This window comes from Wasmannia auropunctata, unplaced genomic scaffold (assembly GCF_000956235.1).
Source record: "Wasmannia auropunctata unplaced genomic scaffold, wasmannia.A_1.0 LD336028.1, whole genome shotgun sequence".
NCBI lineage: Eukaryota > Metazoa > Arthropoda > Insecta > Hymenoptera > Formicidae > Wasmannia > Wasmannia auropunctata.
The window spans coordinates 716,333-727,245 of NW_012026862.1; the positions used below are offsets into that span (position 1 = coordinate 716,333).

Here is a 10,913-nt window from a genome sequence, read left to right on the forward strand (position 1 = left end):
CGCGCGCGCACCTCGAATTTTCGGCCCGCCGTATATTGCATCCCGATGTCTGACTTTTACGGCTGAAACACGAGAATTATTCATTCGGCGAAGGCGGCGGCAACGCATCGCCGCGAAAAGCGCACGGATCAGAACTCTTATCCTCTCCTGTGTTTCCCGTTCGTTTCTATATCCATATCGCTCTGTTGCGAACTGTTGAATTATAACTTTGTGAAATTTTTCATATGTTAAATAAATAAATATATATTTTGCAACGTATTCATAACAATAGTACGCGAGAATTCATGAGAATCCAAATATCTAATCATTTCTTCTAATTAAAAAAGACAGTAAAAACTTTATAGTTTTCCTTTTAAAACAAATTTTGCACGCGCGATTCGCAATTCCGTCTGCGTCGCACCGGGAGCACCACCGAGTTTACGCGAAATGATATATATACGTTTCCAGAACGTCGTCAGAGAGAAAAGTAGTTTCGCCATAACAGAAATTAATTCGGTTTCGACTTTACGTATCCTACGTATTTCGCTCGCTCGCCGTGGTACGTACATCCCGCTGATTTCTAACAAGCATGACTCTTTTGCAAAGAGACGGAGCACGTACGCCGCGGAGTTTGTCAAAGTAATTCGAGCTTTCTTCAACGCGCGATTCCAGTCACGTACGGCCAAGCTCTCGTCTTTACCTCCTTGGATCCTTATTATCCTATATCCGCGGCCATAATCCCTGTCCTTCCGGGATAACCCCGTCCGAGCCGTGAAATCGTAATAACATTCGGATTTAACGTCCTAATCATCCCTCGACGACCGTGAGCTTCGCAACAAAAATATCGGATACTTACATATAACTTTTCATTAGTCTACTTTTAGATCAGCATGCTCCGAGATAAAGATCATGCTTTATCACACATAATCTCGTAAAATTATGCATTGCAATTACTTTTTAATTGACGTGTAGAATACATTTAAGTAAGTCATACTCTGAGTAACGCGATCTCGTTTACTCCTGCAATAAAGACATTTTTTATGCAAATTATAGCTCATAACATTCATAACTTGATTTTGTTAAACTTGTCAAGTTCCTCGCAAGCGTGTCGACCGTACGTATTACTTTCGAATGCAAAATAATATCTCGAGGTTTTTTGTTCGACATAACGTACGTCGATGTGCGCCGTAATGGAGAGAATGAAAATTATGCAAACTTGCATTTAATGCTGCACGAAGTAAACAATAAACACGCAACGACAAGGGTTGCTCCGCAATAAACGCCGACGATTTAACGACGACGAAATTACTCTCCACGTCATTCGAAACTAAATTCGCGCAAATTTATTTACGATTCTTGTTAAGCAGCTGTCGTCGCGTTCGAATGCTTTCATTGCCAATGCTGTAATCGGCTGTTGCGATTTAAAAGCCCTGTGTTACAGAATGATTTATAATACGATCTATTCTAAGATTAAAAATTTCACTAAGATAAGATGCATAACATTAGATGCAAGTAAGCATCAGCGTTCATTAAATTATTTAACAGCGTGATGATACGGTTCTGTTTCAAATGCTGCGTTAAATCCGATAGTAACGGTTCGCAGTTCACTGAAGCTAGAGTATGTAAAATCACATAGTTATACACGGAAAGAACGATTTTGTTGAAAGGTCTAAAAATTTTGCTAAAAACAGATCTGAAAATAATTTTATGTTGCATCATCAAAATAATTTGTTGGAATGTTAAAACTGATAAGTATTGCTATAAAACATTTTGATATTCTAGCAATCATTTTAACTGTTGCACAAAATTATTTTGATTATTGAACAAAAATTATTTTCAGATCTGGATTCAGTAAAATTGTTCTTTCCGTGATATATTTAAATATTAATAACTGACATCTATATTTCACTCGTCTTTGGTCTCTTATCCTGACTATTAAAAATTTTACTTTAAGATTAAAAACTTTATAACGCAAGATTAAATTCAAGCATTTAGATTGTCGCATTCATCATTGCATGTGATATATAAAATTAACGTAAGATTCCCAAAATATTCAATTCTTGTCTATTAATCCTATCTATAAAAAAAGGCTTAAATCGATTGATTCGAATTATTGAAAATTCTCGAAGTTTTTTGGTTCTTTCCCGCGATGCTAATTGATTCTGTCTGTGTTTACTTTGTGAGCGGCTATCATCGTATGTATATTTTGACAGTTGTGCATATTGAAGGATTAATAGTGTAATATAATGTAATTCCACACCGAAAGAACATTTTGCTGGAAATAATTCTTGTTGAACCATCAAAATAATTTTGTTGGAAAATTAAACAAACTGATTGCTAGAATATCAAAACGTTTTACAATAATGATTATCATTTTTTACTTTCCAACAAAATAATTTGATGATCCAACAAGAATTATTTTCAGATCTGTATCTAGAAAAATTTTTAGACCTTCCAGCAAAATCGTTCTTTCCGTGTATGCATTGTAAACGTTGTTATAATAAGATGTAAAGAAAAAGTTAAATCGTGCGCGCGAATCGTGCATCTGTAATATCTTTAATTTTTAAAACACATTTTTCATTTTTTTTTTATTTTGTCGCAACAGTTATCGATCACACGCGCATTCATGTTTCGCTATATTTGCAAAAGGAAAAGAATGGAAGAAAAAACAGCTCTGGAAATATGACCCGGATGAATCTGGCAGTAAAGTAATTATTTCGTGGCTTCCCGTTTCTTGGATTATGCTTTGAATAAATCATGGCGACGTTCGAATATACGCACCGTCGCAGCGGTGGCCCGAAAAACCATTCTCGTTCTGCGGATAAAAAAAAGAGGGGAGAAAAACGGGGTGAAAACAGCATTTACGCGGCACTCCCGTATTTTTCAATTTGCTATGTATACACCTTCTCTCGCCGCGGCTTAACACGCTTTTTTTCTGAAATCCCTTTCATTTTCGAGCTAGATTCCCGGCACTATATCGCACCGGATATGCTAACGAGAAAAAAAGAGACGCGTATAATAGTGGACATACGCAAATGCCGATCGCAAAGCCTTGAACGGTTTCGGCGCGCTTCGGTCGCCTAATTCAACCGCATTGCATCGATAAATAATCAACTATACTACCGTGCATCTGACAGAAAAAGGAGAAAAATATTCGTATTCGCGTTTACTATTCCACCATGCAGCAATCTTGGCTGCAAAGAAAATGAGTATGCCGTAATAAAAAAAAAATATATCGATTATTGATCCTTCGATTTTTTAGCACATTTATCTAAATCCATTTTTTCAAAAATGGTCTAAAGTTGATGATTATTTTCATGTCTTTCATCTTTCTCTTTTTGTTATAATCTATTGAATATCAAAATTAAAAAAAAACTGCATGAAATATAATTACATCACAGAAAGAACGATTTTGATGGCAAGTCTAAAAATTTTACTAGATACAGATCTGAAAATAATTCTTGTTGAAAAGTCAAACTGCAAATTGCTAAGCTATCAAAACCTATTACAGCATTACAATGCTTATCATTTCTGAATTTCCAACAAAATTATTTTGATGGTCTAATAAAATTATTTTCAGATCCAAATTTTTTTATCTTCCAGCAAAATCGTTCTTTCGGTGTGATTGGCAGTTGTGCTTTTTAATTCGCACTCTGCTCGAAAAAGAATTCTTTTTCATATGAAAGTCAAAGTAAACAATTTTCCAATAAAAAATTTTTTTTTTATCAATCACAGTTTTCGCGAAATCTCCATCAAAAGACCTCGAAGTTCAAAGTCGAGGGTCGACGTATACGCACACGCATTCCTCCGACACGTGAGTACATACACGAGCAAACACGCGAGTGCACTCGCGCGTACATCCCTCTTCGTGCGTACCCGCGGGCGCCGCGTCGTCTTACCGCCGCATTTCTCACAGATACTCATACGAGAGTCGCGAATGCCTTTCGCGAATATGCGAGCTCATAGTACGCCATGCGGAAAGACGCCCGTATACCCGCCGCCGTCGTCCTCATCGTCGTCGTCGTCGTCGTCGTCGTCGTCGTTTCGATGTCACGTCGTCGGCTCCATCGTCGACGTCGTCGTCGCATTGACGGAACGACGCGTCGCCCGCGTGCGCGGGATGCACGCAGTCGTAATTAATCAACCCGTGTCGCTTCGCCGTAATTCGCAAGGTTTTTGAACGGAGAGGAGAGAGAGAGAGAGCGAAGTCTGCGTGGAATGACAGAGGGCGAAAGAAAGGGAAACATGGATAGACGGAGATCAGCGCGCGTCTCCGGTTTATCAGTCACCGTACGTGCATAATTTTGTGTCCGTCGACGACAGTCATCCCTCTTTCTCTCTGCCAACACCGTATTTCTCTCCAAAAAAAAAAAAAAAGAAAGAAAACCCCCCGCGGCGAGCGCGGAATTTTTTCACGTATTCCCGCGTAATTTTGTACAATGTTCTCTATATTGTCACTCTGGAAAATTTCTCGCGAAAGTGCGCAAAAAACGCCCAGATACGCGGGCGTGTCTCGTGCGTGCCGCTAATTCGTTAATAAATGAGTATGAACTAAGAGTGTCACGCGGTTTACTCTCATGTGGCTGTCATGGGCTTAGAGTGCAACTGCCGGCGCTATTCATTTAATGATTAACTCGATGACTGGCATGGCTGAGTATTCCGTGTCATTATCATTTTCATGTATCAATAATTAACTGAATGCAAATGTTACGCATGTGTTTAGTATGACGATTAATGATCGAGCGGATGTGGAAGCCCACTAGAATACTATATGTATGTACAGTTTGTTGTTTAATCTTATTCGCTTAAAAATGTGTGAAGGAAAAAGGAGAGACGAGAAAAAGAGAAAAAGAAAGAGAAAGAAAGCATCATTTATTCAGCGCTCTGGGGTATATTAAATTCCCTCAAGCACAAGAGAGTGAAAGAAAGAAAGTGGACAACTAAATGATTAGTGCATGATAAGTAAGAAGACTTAATTTCAACTTTTGCTCTCACTTCTTACTCATGAAATTTGGATATTCAAGTAGCCGCGGTGATCAAATTAGACATGGTTGTGGAAGAGAGCGATCTCTTTAGGGCTCCTCGCGCATTTTACATGTTGCCCGTACGAAATGTTTCTTAAGCAATATTCCAGTGCCTCGCGTACGCGATCGCGTTCCTATATCCCAGCGGGAGCATTTTCACCTGGATGTACGCTCGTAATCTGCCAAGTGGAAAAAGGCCATCGTAAAATTCACAGGAAAAATTCTCGCGCTTGTCGCGAGACGGGCGAAAAAATTCAAGTAACTTCAGCTCGAGGCGAGCTGCCTCGTATCGTCTCCCGCTGCGCGCGCGCGCGGCGGCATAATATCTATTACCGCTTTGCTTGTACATATTATATTACGCGATATAATTGAGCCCACCTTGCCCGATTTTATCCGCTAATTTATCGAATAAACGTCTAATATTACGCGCCGCAGACAATTTGGATTTAATTGCCAATTGTTCGCCGCGCGTCAGCACGGTAGTTAATCATACTAATAGCGCTATTTAAAGGCCACAATCTCTCCCTTGCGGATCTCTATGTCTTTCTTAAACATTTGTTTACCGTTCACGTTATAGCTTTCAACGAGCTTTATATTACTTATGTAAGAATTTGCCTTTATTGCCCACAATAGACTGGTTCGAGACTATTTAACCCCAGCTCATTGTCAAGCCGTCAATAGTCTCGAGTGAATTGTTATTTGCGAATTGTTAGAGCTCGAACCGTCAATCGCGCTGACGCGCAAGCGTCATTAGAGGGGTCGGCCCGCGTGTTCGCCATGCGAAGCGAACACGCGGCGCACGTTGTGTGCAGGTGCCGCCGTCACTGGTGATTTTCCAGTCACGGTCAGGAGACGTGGCATACAAATACTTGAAATCATGACGTCGTCTCGTCGCTTTAATGACAATTTTACACGAAGCCGTCAGCGAGAGAGAGAGAGACACACAGAAAAAGAGAGAGAGAAGGTCAAATGGCAAACTACCCTCTAATCTTTCCTTCATAGGCAAGTGTCCGTTATTATTATCGTATCATTATTTGACTTATATGAGTATCTTTCATGTACATTCCGCTTTTCAACGGACCACTTTGTGTAGACCTATATAGTCTATATACATACGTCCATACGTATACCTTAAGCGAAGAAACGACTACATATGTATGTACGGCTTTTCGAGAATTCCGTTCCCCGGGTTAAAATCCTTTTAGGACGGCCGGAAGTTAAACGCGTGATCATCATCGGGACCGATCGAGTTCGAGAAACGACGATCGTCTTCGGACGATGGCCGATTTCGCGCGATAGCCAATACTGCTAGAGAAGGACTAGATTTCCGGAGGCGACCGATATAACGTGCAAGTTCCGTGCTTTTCTATCGCCCGGAATCGCGCCCGCGCAGCCTGCTGACGATGATTGGTTCGACAATACCCGACAGTTCACGCGTATACGAGCGGGAATCAAATCGCGCGACTGAGATTCAACCCCAGTTGTTCGTTCCACTCACAATCCCGTATGTGGTGAACGAGATGCGAGCGTGTGTTGCAAAATGCGTTTCAAGAAGAAAAAGCAAGACAAGCGCGTGAATATCGTACACTCTAAATTATATTTTATTTTCATACCGCTATACGTATACGCTTTTTAGATACCCTCTTAAATTGTTTCAACTTCGTTGATTATTTACTCGGATATTTATAACTTTTTCTTGATTCTACGCAATTGTTATTTTCTGTTAATAAACGTTTCTCTATTTTTCATTGTTTACAATTACAATGAAATTTTGCTTCAGCCATATTCTCTCTCTCTCTCTCTCTCTCTCGCTCTCTCTCGACGCGCACATATACCGAGCGTTCATGCCCGCCATTAATCACGATGCTCGATGCATACAGTTATGCATTTTTATCTCAAATATTTGTGATGCCGCGCATAACGTCATGATTAATTAATTACACGGAGTTCAAACAATGGCGGAGGTAACGGGCGTATCTTGCGCGCTGAGCGAAGCGTTTATAACCAGCACACCGATATATATTTCTGCATTTTTGTTACGTGTCCTAGCCAAAAAGCACCTCTCTCTCGCTCTCTTTTCCGAGTGTTCGGAATTAGCTTTTACACGCAATGGTGCAGCCGCGAAAGCCGCGGTATACCACGCACCGGATTATATTAATTAATACAAACACGGTCAAACACTGCTACGTCGTACTATTGCAAACAAAATCCTTTCGGGTGGAAAAAAAATATTATATGATAAAAATACATACACGATGTTCTCCAAGTTCGTCGTCAAACGTCATCATCTCGATCGCGATAGGTTGTTTCAGAAAGAATTCTTATCGTAATAATAATTGTTTTTTTTTTTTAATATTAAAGAGTTTCGTCGGGGATTATGATTTCGTCCCATTAAAATTTTACCGAGTGAAAATTGCGCCCCTCCGAGTAAATTAAAAAAAATCGCAATTAAAAGATATACAAGTAGACGTTCAGTAGGATACGGCGGAAATGCGCAAACAGCGTGCCGCACGTTTTTTCTACTCGGCAGAGGGATTCTAAAATGATGATAAAAAAGGGAGTAACGGAGTCTCGAATGGTGGTATGAATACGTGTACGTTAAAACCGCTGAAAAAGAGAATCATTATTCGACCAGTATTTCAATTTATCCTGAACGAAACTGATATCACCCCGCTGGCCCTTCCCGGCATAATTTTTCGTCGCGCCAAATCGCCTGTTTTCCTCTTTTTTCCGTCGTCGATACATTGAAACGGCAAAAATATCAGTCCTTTTTTCATCGTGGCTCGTACGCGAGCGAGAGAGCTCTGTTATAGCACACGTTAACAACCTCAACCTGGCCCGGCTTTTTCTTCTCACCCTCTCTCTTTCTCCCTTTCTCACCGCGCGCGTCCCTCTTTCGCCCCTTGCGAAAATGTCCGTTCACCACTCGCTATCTCTTCTCTCTTTTACTCCGTACCATATCGTCTCCCCCGTCTGACCCCGTCCTCCCCTCGTCGTCTCCCCCGTCGATTTCAGCACATAGATTACGACCATCGGCACGCGCGTATGGCGTGCGCCCATAAAAACCGGCCATGTATAAAACCGTCGTGTTCCCGCATGCTCGACGAGCGAGCATTTTCGTCGGGCCACCCCTTCCTCCCGCGCCCCGCGCCGTTCTTTTTCTACACGAGGTCCATCCCGTGTCGCCCGTCAACGCCGCGCGGAGAAAGGCACGCCGGAGAACAAGAAACATAAAGAATGATGGGCCAGCTCTTACTTACGTTTCCGGACCCGGGCGCAGAGTTTACACGCGAATTTCAAGTTAGCTTCAATAGACCATACACGTTGACGGACAAACAATTTTCTCAAGGCGCATTGGAGTTTAAAAGAAATGTTTAAAGAACGTTTTAATTATCATATTCATATTTTTTTATAACATTTATTAATATTAAATGTTTATTAATTTTACCCTCCCTATCTACCTCTCACTTCAATTTTCATGTAATAACAATTATGATTGAGAATACTCAAAAATCTTTTAAAAAGCAACATTCTCTCTCTCTCTCTCTCTCTCTCTCTCTTAATCGAAGATTCAAATTGAGGGTCTCTTAATCAGAGAAATAATCATTGACCATACGAACGTGTTCAATGATCATTAAACTATTAACGATCATTAATATCCTGTTGAATCAATATCCTAAACCGCCGTAAATTGCCGGAACACATTTTCGGGTTAGTTAGAATTATATACGAATTACGAGGAGCTTTTGCTTCTTCATAGAAAATTTCTTCCCCTTTCACGTGCAGAAGATGGAAAACTACTTCGAGGGGGATAAACTTTCGGTAGTGCTATAACGCTAACGTGTGGCGTGTGGGCTTACCGTTGATGACAGCGATGATGCCGAGGACGCACAGTAGCAACGATCTCGAGCACATCTTTACGCTCCTTCTCTTTCCGTCACCCTCGACGAAGGAAAAGCGAAGGGGAAAAACAGGCACGCGCGATCCTTACGTGGCTTTATCGAACATCGCTCGTCCGCGTCCCTATTTAATGCGTGGGAGGATCAGGACGCCTCGTCTGATCAGCCGAATCTGATCAATCAGTCGATAAGAAGCACGGAGACGTTTCTCGAGGATACGGCACCGGTCGTCATTGCTGAATGATGCCAAAAATATCTTGAGTTAGCATCGAAGTGGGATCGATCTCACTCCTCGTTCTCCCTGTCTCTCCTTCTCCTTCTCCTCCTTCTCCTCCTCTTCCACGTCCTCGTCCTCCGGCGACAACGATGATAACGTCTCAATTAGCAGATATTCACGATCACGCGGGATCGTCGGGCGAAAGAGTGAGTTACGACTGCGAGATAGCCGAGTGCTAATTAGGGCCGATCGCATTAATCGCTTCTTAACCACCGCGGCACCCGGAAGTACCTCGATCGAAATCCTATCTCGCCTGTCTAACTTGCCTGTCGTAATAACCCCGAGGCTCGAGCTTCCGAGCTTCCTCCTCCTTCTCGTTCTTCGTCTTCGATGCTTCCTCTGATGTCTTTCTACTCCTCTCCGTTCGCTCTCTCTCTTCTTTCTTCACCTTCTCCTTTTCCGACTGCTACTGCTGCTGCTGCCGCCGCTGCTGCTGCTGCCGCTGCTCCTGCTGTTGCTCCTACTGCTTCGTCTTCGCTTTCTTTCCTCTAGCCCTGGGACATAATACCCTCCCCGCCGCGAACCCTTCCGTCTACTTGTTTGTTCTAGATGACGTCAGCTCGCCGAAAGCTACCTCGCAATTCCTCACGGACTAGCTTCCCCCGATCCGGGATCCTCTCAGCGTAAGTTAGTGAAGTAAGTTGAAGTGCCCCTTAGCGCAACTAGACCTCCTCCTATTCATCGAATATAGTCGAACTTTTATCTTTGATCAAAGCATCCTGTTCGACGCAAAGGGGATGCGAGGCTTCAACTTAATTGTCTCCCTTTTTTTCTTTCTCAAATAAAAAAAAAAAGCTAACGACTTTCGTCTGGAATTTAATGGAGTAATCCCTTTTTGTCCCTCTGCGAAAGTAAATTTCCAGAGAATCGCCAAGTGTGATCTCGCTGTGACGCGAGTTAATCGCGTAAGTTCGCGGAAACAAACGTCGACGGGAATATCACGATTCGCCGGCGCGCTCGCGACTTTTCTTCGCGGAACTTTCCCCCGCACGAAGTTTCGGAACTTGCGGAAACAGCGAACCAGTCTCGTCGCCGGGGGGATGGGGGGCAAGTTGCCTGGGGGTGCGAGGTTTTATATTTTACCTATATCAACGCGTGACAACCGCGAGACGCTCCCGGCCACGGCGAGCTCGCGGCGCTTACTGAGCTTGCGGGAAAGCTCCTCGAGGAGCGTCCGCGAGATGAGAGCACGTTTCTCATCCCCACTTGGTGAACCCGCGATTACGTTGCGCGCCGTGCGCGCTGATTGGCCGGGCATGCGCCCGAAAGCTCGTCGAGTAACGTGCGTGCCCCCTCTGGCACGGAGGGAGAAAGAAAAAGAGGGAATGAGAGAGAGAGAGAGAGAGAGGGAGAGAGAGGGGGAGGGAGAGAACGCGAAGGGCGGAGAGAAGAGGGGGAGGGTTGGGATGAGGGAGACAGAGTAAAGGGGGCAACGAAAGCTCTGCGATGCTTTTGGAGTACCGACTGCCGAGTAGTGTTGAAACGCTGTTGAAACCGCCGGTAGTGGGGCGACAACGCGACCGGGAAGGAAGGAGAAAGGGTGACGCGGGTGGCGCGATGCAGAAAGGACACCGGGTACATCGCGCGCTTCGCGCCACTACCCGCGCTCGCACACGCGTCGAGCTTGCGGCAAAAGTTATGACCTCAAAGGGGTCGTTAACGAGCGCCCGCCAAATTAGTATAACGGCTCGCCCTCCGGTCTATCCTCTCCACCAACTACCCCCGCCCTCCCCC

The 10,913-nt window shown here is 43.4% G+C and overlaps 1 protein-coding gene across 3 annotated transcripts in view; it reads right to left on the reverse strand.

The window, feature by feature from the left end:
• LOC105452601 (carbonic anhydrase-related protein 10) overlaps positions 1–10,327 on the reverse strand; it is a 156,167-nt gene extending 145,840 nt beyond the window's left edge. For all 3 annotated transcript variants that reach the window (XM_011693876.1, XM_011693875.1, XM_011693874.1), the window contains exon 1: positions 8,864–10,327. In XM_011693876.1, the coding sequence (XP_011692178.1) occupies positions 8,864–8,918 (55 nt within the window). In that variant the 5' untranslated portion in view covers positions 8,919–10,327. The remainder of the gene's footprint in view (positions 1–8,863) is intronic.
• Between the last annotated feature and the right edge of the window lie 586 nt (positions 10,328–10,913).